Source organism: Haemaphysalis longicornis, unplaced genomic scaffold, assembly GCF_048455015.1.
Source record: "Haemaphysalis longicornis isolate Haplotype H1 unplaced genomic scaffold, Haemaphysalis longicornis Haplotype H1 scaffold_4, whole genome shotgun sequence".
Lineage (NCBI taxonomy): Eukaryota > Metazoa > Arthropoda > Arachnida > Ixodida > Ixodidae > Haemaphysalis > Haemaphysalis longicornis.
In genome coordinates, this window is record NW_027526361.1 from 108,478,095 (window position 1) to 108,494,135 (window position 16,041).

The 16,041-nt window shown below is 47.7% G+C and overlaps 1 protein-coding gene across 1 annotated transcript in view; it reads right to left on the reverse strand.

The window, feature by feature from the left end:
* Window positions 1-6,933: 6,933 nt before the first annotated feature.
* LOC144179251 (disintegrin and metalloproteinase domain-containing protein 10-like) overlaps window positions 6,934-16,041 on the reverse strand; it is a 79,590-nt gene continuing 70,482 nt past the window's right edge. The window contains exons 12-14 of the mRNA XM_077707538.1: window positions 13,177-13,367; window positions 9,638-9,843; window positions 6,934-7,390 (exon numbers count right to left, since the gene is read on the reverse strand). Of these exons, the coding sequence (XP_077563664.1) occupies window positions 7,214-7,390; window positions 9,638-9,843; window positions 13,177-13,367 (574 nt within the window). The 3' untranslated portion in view covers window positions 6,934-7,213. The remainder of the gene's footprint in view (window positions 7,391-9,637; window positions 9,844-13,176; window positions 13,368-16,041) is intronic.

Below are 16,041 nucleotides of genomic sequence, written 5' to 3' on the forward strand. Positions count from 1 at the left end.
TTGTATATGCATGTGACGCGCAATGCCAAAAATTACGCCCACCTCCCTTCGCGGGAACCCTGGTGTGATGCGACGCTGAAGGGGGTTCCATTGTGCGTTTCCGTTGGGTCGATTACTTGAATTGCGTGAGCAATCGTTGGGTAATGCGAGAGATAGAGAGAGAGAGAGCAAGCGTAGCGTGGACGACCGTCGACTGAGAGACCGGCCGGAGCGCGGCACTCCGCTTAATGCGCAGCGCGCCCGAAGGAGAAGAGACCGCGGAGAGAGAGGGCGCTGCACATGCGCACAGCGCGCTTGCGCCGCGCGCAGCGCCGCCCACCGGCGGAGTGAGAGCGCGCCGCACTGCGCGCGCCACAGATTTTGGGGGAGAGGGCGCGCTATCACGGCGAGAGGAGAGGGGGTGAGCGGAGGAGAGACGCAGCTGTGCGGACGCGGACGCGGACGCCGACGACGACGGACGCAGGACAGGGCCGCCCGCAAGAGATGCTCCTCTCAGCGTCGCATCTAAAAACTGAAAAAAAATTGAAGGAAGCTCACACTAACGCGCAAGCCTTCAAGGTAGCAAAGCAGTACGAAAATTCCCCGCATTTCCCCGAGGGGAAGAATGTGAAAGTGCGAATGCACGAGTTGAATTTGCGCGGTTCGGTAATGTTCGCGAAAGAGAGATCACACACACACACACAACTACACAGAAAGAAAGATGCATTTATTCAGACACCTATTTGTGTTGTCGTTGTACTTGATTGCTAGAGCGGATCTCAGCTTTGAAATTTCGTGTCAGTACTCCTTTAAGCAGGTGCATTAGCCCTTCTCACGCCCGATTCTTGGTCAATCCCCCACGTGGGTATGTGCCATGTCAGCGGCCAGGCAGCGCGCGCCCATCTCCCCCCGTTGCCAAGGAAGACGAGGAGATTCCTGGCCAATCCCCCACGTGGGTATGTGCCATGTCAGCGGCCAGGCTGCGCGCGCCCATCTCCACGTGCGCGGACATCGCCGGTGGACGCACGTTCAGGGTCCCTTAAGAAGTGCATTAGCACTTAAAACTTCAAAATCATCACGGAGGTTGAAGTCCATGATTGCTGTCGATTTGCTTCTTATTCGCTGTCCCAACGACCTTTACTCCATCATGGCTGCTATAAGTGGGAGCTTCTTTTATTTTTGTGAGGGTAATCATTGGAAATCACCTTTAAGCGGTGCACGCTATGGCGTGTCTTTCTCGTTCCGAGCAAGTGTTGCCGCGATTGCGGCGAACGCTGGAGTTTGTTTTTGTGCCAATCTGGGCAAATCTCCCTAAATGGGTATGCTCGGCTTCCAAAAGTGTGTCTGGGACGCTGGGTGGTCGCCGCGACTCACGCGCACACGAGCGCTCGGCATTTTTTTAAACTGTTGAAAGGTCGCCGCAATCTTGGTCAGTCTCCTTAAGTTGGAATGCTTTGCTTGGCGAAAGTGCACTGGGGACGCTGGGCGGTCGTCGTGAGCACGCATACACGAGCGCTAAGCACTTTGTTCGTTTTGTTAACTAACGGGCAGTCGCCACGCGGGACGTGGTCACGTGAGCGCTCCCGGCAATTTCTTGGTATTTTTAACAGCGGATACACAACCTTACGGTTTGCTAAACAGCTTCAATCTTAAGAGATCTGAATGGTTGAGGCAGTCACAGGTACTTTGTTGTTTAGCAGTGGAAAGTAACCACTGAGTCAAGGCGGGAGTTCTATATTTGAGTGAAGCCACAGCCTTGCCCTGCACCTTGACAAAAAGTGCGCAAGCATGCTTGAATTGTGAATATGCAAATTTGATATGCCACGGTTTAAAGTGAGGTTGCAAGGCGCTTAAATTTTTTTAGAGGCGGTCTTGATTTCAGCTTGCATGAAGCTCTTCTCCAAACAACTGTTTCAAAAATAGCTGAGATGGCGATAGATTGCAGTCGCAAATGAAAGAAGTTTTTCAGCGCAGTGCGCGATATTTTGTGACCTTAGTGGTCTGTGTAAGGTAATGTAATCAATGGGTCCCAAAACCAACCCTTGGCCTATTGACATTCCTAAATGTGCTTTACCGCCCTCATTTATTGTCAGACGTTTTAACAGAGTATTACTAACGTGACCTAGTAGCTCGCAGCAGGCTCTAAGATGTCGGGGCTTCCGAACGTGCACCAGGATGTCAAGGAGAGACAGGGGATAATACTGTCTAGGGCGGCCTGAGTGTTATGTTTTGTACAATGGCTTAATCTTTCGTACCATGCCTTAATTCCAACCCAAATCTTTTTGGTGATGTCGCGTACGAGAAGGCCGACCGGAGCCGAGCTCCGTCGCCTCCTACATACGTGTGGTAGCGTGGTGTGAAGCGAGCGGCCAGCCGCTGTTGCAGCCATGAAGAAGTACAGAAGCCGTAGGCTAACGTAACTGTTTACTTCATAGCGGGAGGTGAGCCCAAGCCGAAGAACAATGCCCCGAGGGGTGAGATAACAGTACAGGACTCGAGCACAGTGACAGCATCGATTCACTGCTCAAACGGAAATGAAACTACAGCGCTTGGGTGGGGTCTATTTATACCCAAAGCGCCAACGGTCAAAACAATCCTTCCCTCTAGGTTGTGCACACGCCACAAACGTCACAGACACACACAACACTCTTTCCAAAGTTCGTGATCAGCTGGTAGAAACGGCGCACGCTGAAACCGAGAGAGGGGAAAGAGGACGACTCCGCTGCGGACGCGGGGCTTCCGTGTCCTTGGATCATATTGAATCATGCCTCGTCGGCAACCGCCGAAGTTTGAAACGCGCCGAAAAATACGCGCCAGAGACCCAGGCTTGTCGAGACGTGCAAGCATGAGTCACTGCCAAGGAGAGGGGGGGGGGGGGGGGGGGCTGCTTGACAGGCGCACGCACTGGAGGCTTCGCCGCAGAGCCGAGGTGTGTTGCAGGAAAGACGGTGGTGGGCCGATTCGTAACAGTGACGAGGCAGTACTCTAGCCACAACGCCGCGGATTACCGTAACTTTAGCAAAGCCGGATCCTATTTTAGGCACCTTTAAGTCGGAGAGGCCTACGCGACTTGTCACTTTTTGTAGATTCATCATAACATCTCCAAAGAGCTACGTGAAATGACTCGTAAATGACCAAACTCGAACATGTTCCTTTTCTTTCCCAAAACAGATGTGCTACCACCATGTCACCACACAAAATAAGTCAGCGCCCGACAGAAAGTGTGCAGTGAAGGAGGCGGACGGAACTGAAACAATGCGCTATGCATCCACAACCTAATCAAGTCGGGTCCGCGACGCTTTGTTTGTAATGCGTGCAAGACTATATCGTCACCGCCTAACCCCAACAACGACCACGGCACTTCGGCGGCGGCATATTCGCCTGTCCCTCCGTCCACCCCTTCCCACGCAGCCGCTACCAGACCGCCCGCTGTCCATGCCACCGAGTTGTATCCCAGCGTGTCCTTCTCATGGACGTCTTGGAGGGCATTTTTTTCTTGTCCGACCCGGTCGCTCAATTAGGGGTGAACAATGAGCGGCTCCGCCGGGAGAGCGCAACAAGGGCCGAGGCTGATGCTGTTGCAGTGAAACTTGCTGCGCCAAGAGGTGCATTCTCTGCGCAGTGATTTTTCTCGGCTGAGGGGGCCGCTACGGCTGGCTCATTTCCCGCCGTTCCAACCAGGACGGTCGCGGACACGAAACCCGCTGCCCCGCAGACGTCCAGATCTTCCCAGAATGCTTCGTCACCCCTCTTTCCCCTTCGTCGCCTACTCTTCAAGCTAACAATGCAGACGGATAGCGTGTCTCTTCTGGAGCTGAGGGGCGCAAGGCAACGGCGGGGCTCCAGGACTCAGGCGTTGCTTCCGGCATGACAAGAAAGACTTGGCGTCCCGCGCGTTGTGGTGTTGGTGCGACCTGCGAGTTGTCGGTGTTGGCAGCGCGACCTCGGCGGAAAGCAATGTTCGTTTCGCAGCTGGCTCTGCACACCACACCGGCCCAACTCCAGGAACACTTTCCCAGCGTTTGCAATACAGCCACCTGGCTGTCGTAGAATGATGGCGCGCTATGCCTCACATTCATCTGTCGACGTTTCTTTTGGTGGCGAGGTGTTCCAGCGCCTTCAGAAGCCTAACCTGTGGCCCAAAAATGTGTCTTTTCAAACTGTCCGAGGGGACCCTACACGACCATCACCAGCACGCATCTGAAACCAGGCAAGCTGTAAAGGATACTTACGGTGTTCTGAGGGCTCCTTTCAGGCAGAAAAAATGTCGCCAGTTGAAAATTTTGAAGCTTTCCTCGGGTTTTCTAACCATTGTGTACGAGCTCATGCACTGTTCTGCCCGACAATATTCGGAGCATTCGAAAACACTAGGATGAGCTTGCCCTAATGTCCTTCATAAGTTTGTCTGGGATGAGCTTGTCCGATACCCTTCATAACAGCATAAATCAGAGTGAGGATTCGTTTGGGTTATTTCTTGATGTTCAGAAAACGTTTAATACTGCGAACCATAATATACTCTGTAATAAATCACACCTTTATGGCTTCCGCGGGCCATTTCTATCTCACTACATGCCCCCCTCTCCCCCAAGAAGCAATATCACTTACCCCCGTATTCACAAGCTAAACTTGAGTATTATTTTTACCTCTTGAAACTTTCCGCTGTGTTAAAGTGTTTAAAGGACCAAACTTATGCACAAAGAACGCCTTTTCGCGAATTTGGTTATCGTATCCGCACCCAAAAGTTGTGAGAGTGTGCTAGCTGGGATATTCTACCGGGTGGTCAAATTCTTCGATCTCACCGATGGAGAGGGCATTTAAAACTTCGAGCTTGTCCTGAAAAGGCAAAGTTTTCCCTACAAAAACACAAGAAAAAACAAGACAGGACCACAGACTAAACAAGAAAATATATTTTTTCCCTCCTCTTTTGAAGCAAAACACTCAGGAGTGTGTGTCGTAGTTATTTCGGGGAACGACATATGAATTTTTGTTGGTTGTTTGAAGCAGTAGAAAATTTACATCCCTCGTGAAGCCTGCCCACTGGCACTTCATTCCTGACGTAATTGCTCATCAGTGGAAAATTCGTACCCTCTACCAGCTAGGCCACCAAGAGCGAGAACATGCACAAAGGGTGCGGTGAAATCTATAAAAGAGTGCGAGGTGCTTTTCCGAGTTCTATGAGTGTGGATACATTTACGTCTGCTCCCCGTTGGCTGTCACGTGCACTATTCAAGGACCTCGAGAGTTTTCGGAGCAAATCACTGCTTTGAGCTCAAATTTTGCACGAAGGACCCATTTTACGGGGACAGGACTTACCTGGGCATTTCAAGAGAGAAAAAAAGACGAAGAACATTGTGGGAATGGCGTCGTCTTCCCTAGCTAAAACGAACTTGTCCTATCCAAACCTCGTGTTTTTTTTTTAATTTTCTCCTTGGTCAGGAAATTCCCTCATAGTTGTGGTTGTTACGCATGCGATTGGTATGCTCCGTGCCTCGAGTCTCCCTCCTTTTATGTGTTGGGGTTAGATTCTTGTATTTTGACGTGAAACCAGTATGTATTGATTTAACAGCAAAAACGCGCTACTTCTCACAGAAGCCATGACCTACTAGCCATCGCTAGAGTATTACGCCAGGTGATTTGATTTATTATACCATAATTTATCGTTAACCGCGAGTCCGGCTAGACTGCGGGCGGACGTGCCGGTGTGATAAAAATTAGAAAACACGTAAGCAGGAGCGGTTTTGCCGACTGGGAAAGCATTAAGACCGCCCAAAAGTAAGCCGGGGCGGATGACGAGCGTGGAACGGGTCCGACGTACCAATCATAAACTCCGCCATTTGTATGCCGCCTGCTTTCTTGGGCAAGCCATTGATAGAAGAAACTCATCTGCCTCTCCTTTCGTATTTCCTTGCTTGTACTTCGAAGAAGTCGTCTTAAACGAAACACCGTTGGTCAAGAGATCGTGCAGCAAAGTCTGGTGATTGTGGTCGCTCTCTAGGCAACCACTCCCTAATTCTTTAGCCTTCTGCAGGTTCTTTGCATGCTTGCCCTGCACAGCTTTTTCGTCACTCTCTGTTGCGGACATTGTTATTTCATAACTCTCTGTTGCTGAAATAACGATGAACACGACGACACAATTACTTCTGGCGAGGACTCTGCGAGCACAAGAAAGCGCGCGTAATTCTTTTTTTTTTTTTTTCACTAGGATAGAAACTAACGGTGCAATACCTGACGTCACAATGACGTCGAAAGCTTCAAATATAAAAAAACAGCGCACTTTATGACGTCGTGATGGCGTAGAAAGCTTGAGTGACGTAATTCTAGGAAACGACCTGCAAATAGAACGTCTCGAGCCCGCGTCTCCTCCTTCAGCGGTTCCGTTGTCACCGTAGCAACGATGCCCCCGTTGTCCTAGCGTTGGACCCCACATCACATTAGAACACTTGCATTTTCTCTTTCCACGCCGCCAGCAGTTCGGCTGACCCCTTACCCACGAAAGCCATGTGACGTGTGGCAACCAATGTGGATGTCAGGCCGGCGCCTACCCATTTTTGCAACCAATAGGAATTTAAGTGTTGTTTTGCTATTACAGACGCCGACAGCGGCCAAAACTCAATTGGCCGTTTATTGCTTTTTTGTTTACAAAATTGGCCAAGCCCTTCATTTGGCATTTTGAAACCAGAACACGCCCTTGCAAGTGCAACAAAATGCAAGACACGGGGTCGACCCGGCGGTCACTATTAACTGTGAGTGCCGAATTCATCCTGCGAAGTTGCTACAGTGTAGGTGATTATGTGATTGTAGCGATAAAAGCAGGACCAAAAAATATTTTAGTTGCCGCCAGTGCTGCCGGCTGCTAGGTTGGTCACTATTTGTACGTAATGTGAATATTTCGCACAATTGAGTGAACGAACACAATAAAATAAAGTGAATATCCTAAAAAAATTATTTCACCTATTAGAGCAAAAGAAAGGTAAGATTGCTTGATTTATATACGTTACAAATAGATATTTTCTACCCATCGCTTTTCGGGCCCCAACTTGCATTGGTTTTTACGTGCGCTGCTTTTAGCGGGCCTTGGAGAGGTTTCTGGGTTATGAGTCACTCGAAATTTCAGCTACATTTGCACAAATCCGTTTCGTCGCTTCACGTAGAGGCAGTAACAAATAAACGGACACTGGCTAAAAACGTTCCAAGTAGGACCGGTCCACCAGACATCCGGGCATAGTGCGATGGCTTATATCTTCCCGAGGTCGCTAAGAAACCGCATGGATTCCCGCAAGCTGTCGCCGATCTTCTTGCTGGGCTTCATGTGCGGGTTGGAGCTGGGTGTGTGCACAGCACAGATGCGGATGAAGTAGACGGTGGCTATGGTTCCCGCCGCCACAGCTGCCAAAGTGAAGTACCAGTATTGCTGCGGGAGAAAAGAAGACCCGGCCAGAATGCAAGAGAAGCAGCAGCAGCAGCATTTGATGATGATGAACTGGATTTGGGCATACATTCAATATCAGCCCTATTCACATATCACGGGTTAGAATACTGAACATTGGCTGGTGCGTGCCGTTCGGAAGCAAAACATATTTGTTGAAGAGTTGGCTTCAAGCTCAAATATTAAACAACGAAAAGTGAAAACACGCCATTGGGTTTAATAAGCCTAATGAATCAAAATACAGTACTTCAGGAGAGCTCTATATGAAAGCCGTTTCCAAGCAGACCAGAAAAGAACGCCTTTGAGTAAATCTTTCTCTAAAAACGTTGACATTCACCATAAAGAGCTACACTTAATGTAAAAAATGCATTAATTTCAGCAACACATCACTGACATTGCCTAGCCATAAATTGGTTGTATTTTGGCGACCTGAGACAGTTTCAGATGTGCACGGAGAGTTCTTGTCATAAACTTTATTTCCAGGCAAATGGAGTTGCCACCTAAAGCTGTCATATTTCGCTACGCAGCTTTCACACCAGAAATATTTTGGAAGCCAAGCAGAGAGAAACATTTCTTGTGCATTCGTTTCAAGAGACATGGTTCTTCTTTCTTATGGTTAAGCTTCTGCGCGATATTGCTCTAGCTTTGGCTACAACAGTTGGGTCGTAGAGTATAACAGCGATAATTGTTCTTACCGTAAACAGCGCGATGCAAAGCTGTTGGCAGCTTGTGCCAACCGGGTTTAGATAACACTAAGTGGCGCTTAGTGCGAAGTGACAGTTAACATTTAGCTACCTGTTGATCACGCGAAACCCACTGTAGCATGCGTAGAAAACCTAAGGCAATACTCGAAGAACAAGTCAAACCTTCCTGCGTACTGTTACGATCCATATTAAAACATTCCCAACATTTTCAGGTTTTCACGTTAATATTAAATCTTTTACTATAGCTTCTTTCTGACAGCAACTACTACATTAAAATCACGTTAATTTGAACACGAAGGGGACCATAAAATTGTTCGTATTGATCGGAGTTCGAATCAGCTGGCGGGTGCCACACTCCGCCGGCAGAACTCAAACAAGCCACCTCTGTACTCGTTACAGGGAATTAGGAGCTGCTCTTTGTTTCGCCGAGTATTTTTCCCAGCTCGACATGTCTGCCACAGTCGATGAGGTGTCACTGACGGTGAGCCGAAACAAGAAAAGAGGTGACAAAAGAAACTGGAGAGCGCCTTTAATCTAGCGGCCGTGCAACAGCTGAGCTTGCTGCGCACGCCACGTGCTCGCAGGCCTAGACCAGCGACCGCGGCAAATTTAAAACCGGCCACGGCAAGCGGAGGAGCACTTGCACCAGCGCCGCGTCGCCCGCTGCGAAAGCAAAATAATCTGTCGCAGCAAAACCAAAACAACGAAATAAAAAAAACAGCGTACCGCGCGCTCCGCTGTTTTCACTGTCTTCTGTTTTGTTGTTTTGCATCTGTAGTTAATTTGGTTTGGTTTAGATTTGGAACGCATTCTAATCCCCCTGGACCGACTTCTTCTGCGAGGTGTGATGGAAACGAAGGGATCCCAGTTCGAATTAACCATTGTGGATACCGACGCGTTCAAATTATCAGGAGTTTTCGCCCATTGAAATATGCAATTGTGTGCCGGGAAAAGGGCGTGAGTCCGAATTAAGCATGAGTTCGAATTAACCTAGTTCGAATGAACGAGCTTTTACTGTATAAGTATGGTACAACTGGTCACAAAAATATCTTTCAAACTCTGTTTCCCTCATCGTCAGTACCCATGTGAAAGGGGGGAGATAATTTAAACCGTGTATAGATTGACGATAATCTCGCACACGTGAGCGCTTTCGTTTTTCACCCATACTTATAACGCCTACTGTGGCCGGGAATCGCACCCGCGGTGTTGAGCTCACTGATGTTTTATTTTCCTGTAGTGTCTCTTTCTATCTCGTTATGTTGTGAACTTCGATGCCTCATTCTTAAAGCATATAGAAAGAATTGTCAACTTGAGGGGCGTATAATTACCAGGCTGCTAGACAATTCACAAAGGGTATTGGTCGAGCTAGCCCCTCACGAGGTACAGCGTGGGTAAGGAGTTTCCGGGCACTTTACACAGGCGCGCGTGCAAACAGGGTCACATCAGCAGCAGAAGCAGCAGCAGCAGCACCCGCAAATATGAGCGAAGAAGCAAGGAAAGCTTAGTCTACGTATGGCAGGTTGCTTACAACGAGTGCGTTGCTTAGGACACCGCTTTCGAAGACGAGCCTACGGAGGCGCGCGAGAGGGCCCTCGGCGTCCACCAAGCGGCAACGCTGGAATACATCGCAGTAACCTCGAAGGTCGTGGCACGGAGAGCCCGGCTGCATCTTCCTGTTGCAGAAGTCCGCCATGCGGGCGTAGTGGCACGCCTCCCGGCACTCGCTTCCCGGCACTGGGCATTAGGGCATCGCGCAAAACCGGACGCAACGTTTTGGGCATGCTCGCATTTGTGTGAGTATCCTTGAGAGGGGTTGCGCATTTTACTGATACGGCTTTATTGCTTTGTTCAAAGCACATACGGGCTGTTGGAACAGCAAATGAGAGTCTTTGAAACTCATAGGGCGAACCCGTGCAGCGTATGTGATTTAGCCTTTACAAAGGTCACCCTTTGTGGTATATTTTAACACCAGTCCTGGCAGTGTCATTCAAAAAAATGAACAAAAGCTATTTCTCTCCGTGGGGAAGGTGGCCGCCCTTAGAAAAACGATCAATGCCTGGGAGCAGACTTTTGGTCGCCAGCACCTACGATCACGATTGTTTTATGTTGTACGAAAGGCCGCAGCGGCAGGATGGCATGTGCTTTAGGAAGTTGTTCTTTCTTGGAAGTTGTTCTTGCTCTTGTTCTTTCTTTCTTGCTGATATCCTGGTTTTAGTGAGGTTAGCTACCACCGGGTATTTTTTCTCGGCTACGGTGACAGCAAACGTACCCTTGCATAGCAGAGCCGACTAAAACAAACTGCGTCTCGCTTACTCGACCGTAGCAGAAACCCCACATCATTCGTTCGGAACTGTAGGCACTGAGCGTGTGTATACAGTTGCCTTGATACTCCAAACAGTAAGCAACAATTAATCCAGGGTGGGGAAAGCCATCTGAAGGTCAATATGGTCTGATTCAACTTCTGAATACATACTTCTGACAGAGGCAAGGTTATCCGTCTTCGGGGTAGGGATTAGTGAGCTGAATATTTGGAGTTATATCTGCATGTGCACTTAATATTTAGAAAGATACCGCCGCTATTCGTCACACTGGGCAGTACCAATTACACTTCATTGCTGCTGAGCAAATATCTGATTCTAATATGCGTGTCTGTTCGAGAACCCTTAAAAACAAACCAAAATAACAAACTGAAGAATGTTTAAAACAAAAGAGTTCGAATTATTTGTCGACAATAATTTTTGTAGCGTCTCGTTTGAACTTACCGCCAGTCGCACAGAGCGGTGCGTCGACTCTCTAATGTGTGTACACCATCATAAATGGATCTGGTTGTTTATTGCAGGACGGATGGACAGACGGCTGAAAGGATGGACGGACGGCCGAAAGAATTGACGGGCGGCCGAAAGAATGGAGGGATGGTTGGATGGATGGAGGGATGGTTGGATGTTTGTATGGATGGATGGATGGATGGATGGATGGATGGATGGATGGATGGATGGATGGATGGATGGATGGATGGATGGATGGATGGATGGATGGATGGATGGATGGATGGATGGATGGATGGATGCGTGGGTGGATGGATGGATGGATGGATGGATGGATGGATGGATGGATGGATGGATGGATGGATGGATGGATGGATGGATGGATGGATGGATGGATGGATGGATGGATGGATGGATGGAAACTTTTTTAGTTTTTAGTCACAGGATGGTCGGGACGAATCAGTCACCGCTAGGCTCACGCAACCACTGGGGGCATTGATGATGTGGGCCGCCATTTCCCGTTGTTCTTTGAGACTTGCCGCAACAGCCAGCCCCTCCCAGATGTGATTGTGTGGTTCACGGGACATTCCCACAGAATGAGGTATGGGTAGATGGAATAAGGCAGTGGCTACACAGTGGTACAGGGGTGTCTGGCGTACATTGGTAGAAATGGAGCCGAGTGGGTGTGTGCAGTGCATATCCTTGTGCCTGCCGAATGAATAGCTTTCGATATACCGGAACCCGTACCTAACTCCCACAGACCTTCAAACACAGCTTTTCCCGCAGGGTAAAAAAGGGGGGAGCGCACGTCCCTACCAAAGCCGTTCTATTTATAAAACAGCATTTTTGTCCGCTTTTTCAACGTCCAAATTAACACAAATGTTAGCGGATATATGCGTTTCACTAGAATGTTTAACTTGTGTGCTCTAGTCTATTTCTATTGCACGCGCTTATTACTTCGATGAATTAGTATATTTTTTTAGCGGTCATCTATTCCCCCATCTTTTCTCTTCACTTTTTAATGATGGGGGGATTTCACGCTGTATAGCTAATGAGGGTCTGGGTTCCTGCACCATTTACCACGCTCCTGTTATACCAACATGTGGGCGGAGGTCTGTATAAATAGTTAAATATTTATTTATTTATTTATTTATTTATTTATTTATTTATTTATTTATTTATTTATTTATTTATTTATTTATTTATTTATTTATTTATTTATTTATTTATTTATTTATTTATTTATTTATTTATTTATTTATTTATTCAAAGTACCTTACAGGCCCTTGAGGGCAGTGGGTAAGGCGGTACTATCAGAAAAAATAGGCATAAAAGGTTATACAATTCCTACACGTATAATATAACATATCGACGAGTGAGTGCAAAGCAAAAGAACATTATTACAACAAGCCTGGCTGGAGAATGAATACAAGCAATAATAACATCAAGTGAAACACCTTGGCGTAGCCGTAACTGCAGAAAAAAGAACACAAACATCATGGTGATCACAGAAAGGAACGCAAGAGTTCCTGTCTGGTGGTTTTAGACGAAAAAATGCTTGTGCAGGGGATGGCGGAATGTTCTGTCATGTAAACAATCCGCTATCACAGCAGCACACTGTGGCGAAAAGGAACAATACATTTCATTCAGTAATGTGGAGCTTTAATGCTCTTTTGTAGGTGTTTGTCCATAGAACTGGCGCTTACAAAAACGTTGAAATCTACTTGCTTGGCCTGCCTCCGCAACTGTATAGTTTTTTTACATTGTTCAGGGGTAAAAATGTGTCCCCTCGGTTTTTTTACGGTATTCTAGTAATATGACCAACAAAATTTTTCTGAATTTTAATTTAGCGGCATTAATAAATCAATAAATAGCCACTTGTTTGCCTAGGCTATTTAAGGGCTCAGGCAGGCCAGAAAACAGTGTTAGGTTAACAGACGTTGCTTAACTTTTATGCAGTATTTTTGTACATTCTAGTCAACCCACATTTATTTAAATGCTGCATTTGGACAGACACACGTGGGCCGGACGGACGGACGGACGGACAGACGGATGGACGGACGGACAGACAGACAGACAGGCAGACAGAGACAGACAGACAGACAGACAGACAGACAGACAGACAGACAGACAGACAGACAGACAGGCAGTGATTCCTCCATAGCTCCCGAATAAATCTTTCGTTCAGCACGGTGATCTCGCCCCTCAAAAGCTCCTGCGTCGGGCACGCTCAACAGAGAATGCCCCTAGTATACCGTCGACCGGCTTTCCACCAGAAATAGCCCCCCTGGTTGGCGCATACCGTCTTCCCTGCAGGCGATCAGGCACATCTCTTCGGGCGTCCAGCGTTCGCCCGTCAAGTAGCAGGCCACCATGCCGTAGAGGCTGCACACGGAGCGCACGCACTCGCCGGCCTCGCACAGTTGTGTGCCGTGGTTGCAGAGCGTGTCGTCGCTCTTCCACGCAGACTCGGGACAATCGCTGCCCACGCCACTGTCGCCAATGTCACGATAAGAACGCGCAGAGTCAAGGCTTTTTCTCACAGTATTTACGGCGGGGATGGCTAGCGATAAATTACTGGCTTGCACTTACGGCTCTCCTGATCCACCGTAAAATGAAAGGCCCACAGTAAGTTAAACCAGAGTCTTTCAATGCTTTACTGGTCACGAAACTTCGGCGCTCGCTTCATATAGGGACCGCGCGCGCCACTACAGGCGCCACCGCCGCACGAAGGTCATTCAGCCGACGCGCGTGCGGCGTATTTGCCAGCTCTTGGCGTGCAAACGCTCGCTGCTTTTGGTGTCTGCGCGCTGATTAAGTGTGTTTTTTTTTTCGTAGTATATAGTTAGCGATGAATAGTCCAGTAATTGTGTTTATCACCTGCCTTCAATGGGGTTTTATTTTTCGAAGTAAGTTACCGCGAACGGCCGCGAACGGCAACGGCTTCTGTGTGCTCTGGCACAAGCGCTGCGCCGTCGTGTTTACGGATTTTTAAATCTATATTGCTCCTTTTCTTAAAGCAAAGTTGTAAATACCACACATACGGTAGCTGTGTAGTGACGGACTGCTGCGGGCCTATCGATAATACAATAAACTGAAAGAAACCAAGTACGCGTCGTTCAGACTACGCTTAATGAATCCGTTGATTGCTCTGTAATGCACAGAACCCTAAAAGAGATAGCCCAGTAGTATTGTCGTTTCAATGAGTGGGTACATACTTGAGAACATCTAAAAACGCTGCATAAACGCCAAGGATCAAAACACGAAGAGATATATGTTACTCCATGTGTTTTTCTGCTTCCACGCTTTGCAATACTTGCAAAAACAGGAAGCGAAAAAAAAAATGAAACTGATTTTATCACACCCAACAAAAAATGTCTATGTTACAAAGGGAGACAAAAGAGCGTGGTCCAGCGTACAAAAATGTATTTTTTCGCGCTGCGATGTGCAGCACACGGAGGAAACAGAATATTGCCACGTAGCCAAGAACGACGCAAAGCTTTTCTGAACGCAGCGAGCTATAGCGATCTCCTTCACTACAAAAGACTAGAATGAAACACAAACGTCTAAGAAAGCAGTCCGCAGTGTGACGTGAACAGATGAACGTCGATAAAGTGAGTTGCGTGGCGTTTGCTATGCATATGCATTACTCTTGGAACGTTATTAATTTCAGATCCATGGAAACAGGATCGAGAACATTGTCGAAGAAACAAAAAATCAAGTTAGCGACAAGGTGGCACCCTTTCCATATCAAACAATATTGCCCGATGGGACGTACGACAAAACGAGCAAACGGGCGCTCCGGTTGAAACGCCAGATAAGAAACCGGAATAGGCCACGCGCGGTTACAAAACAAACAAAACGAACCCTAAGGGATAATTCGCGGAAATAGGAAAAGTAAAAGCACAAGGATGTCCCAAAGCTTTTTTACACGCGAGCCTGAGCGCAAGGTAATACAAGTTTGCAAACAGGTAATGAAGCACCGCTACAACCTGACTGATATGACAAAAATCCGGCTTTAATTTAGCCTTGTACAATTCTAGGCCCACGATGCTCTCAAAAGGGTACATTGCTTTTTCCATTCTCACACACAGTGCATTTCCACACACTGTCGCACACTTATAATCGAAGCTGAAATCTACCGTTGCTTGCCTTGGAATGGCACCCCTCCATTTCTCACACAGCTGCCCGTCGCTCGGTCAACAGAAAAATGAAACATTTTCTGTGGTATCGTTGTACAAGGAACGACATCCCGGGACGCAACACATGTTCGGCATCGCCTTTGCACAACTTAAGTCGCATCACAAGAGCGTGATATGCACGTTATATTTTTTTCCCGCACAAAACAAACACAACTCGCCGCGGCTCCGCCGTTCGAGCCAGCGCAACGCCACCCGAGGAGTGACCTCAGTGAGAGGGTGGCGCCACCGCGCGGCGGTCAAATGCAACATATGAAGCTCTCCCATTGAGTTACGGAGCAGTTTCGAGACCAGTAAAGCATTGAAGGACTCTGGTTAAACTTAAGGTTCGACGGGGTGAAAAGTTTGGCGAGTTTGCGTGTATTTATATTTTACCTAACGACCCACTGTACAAGATGACGAGTGAGATATATATGTTCTGACTGCAAACTCGAGTTTATTCCGGAAGGAGGAAAATTTGTTTGGTACAGTGTGATGCACGGTATACCCGATTTTTTGTGACATCTCGCAAGTGTGATCGTGGTGGGCCTCGATGCATCGAAGATCTGAGAAAAACCTTTTTGGCGTGCTCAGAACTGTATGTATTGTTAGTCGACGCTTAAACGTACCTCTCACACATTGAAGTAAGAAATAGACAAATTTGAGCAGATGCTATTTGGCTACTGTCACTGTAACAATACATTCACTGCTCGAAGTGTGATTCAACAAGGGCTTGTACGAACGTGGATGGCAGGATTGTGAAAGCCCATGAAAAATCTGCGGCGCACCTGTACTTGTACGCATTGGGCATTTTTACGAGCCCCTGTAAACCATTTATAAACCTTTCAGAAATATATTTCATTGTATTCTTTGCATTAACATTTTATTTCGGGGACACGTGAAGGTTTGTGAGTGCAGGGAAAATGTGGTATGTACAAGAGATTGTTGTTTAGAAATGTTCTATGATCCCAGGGATACCCAAGGGACAA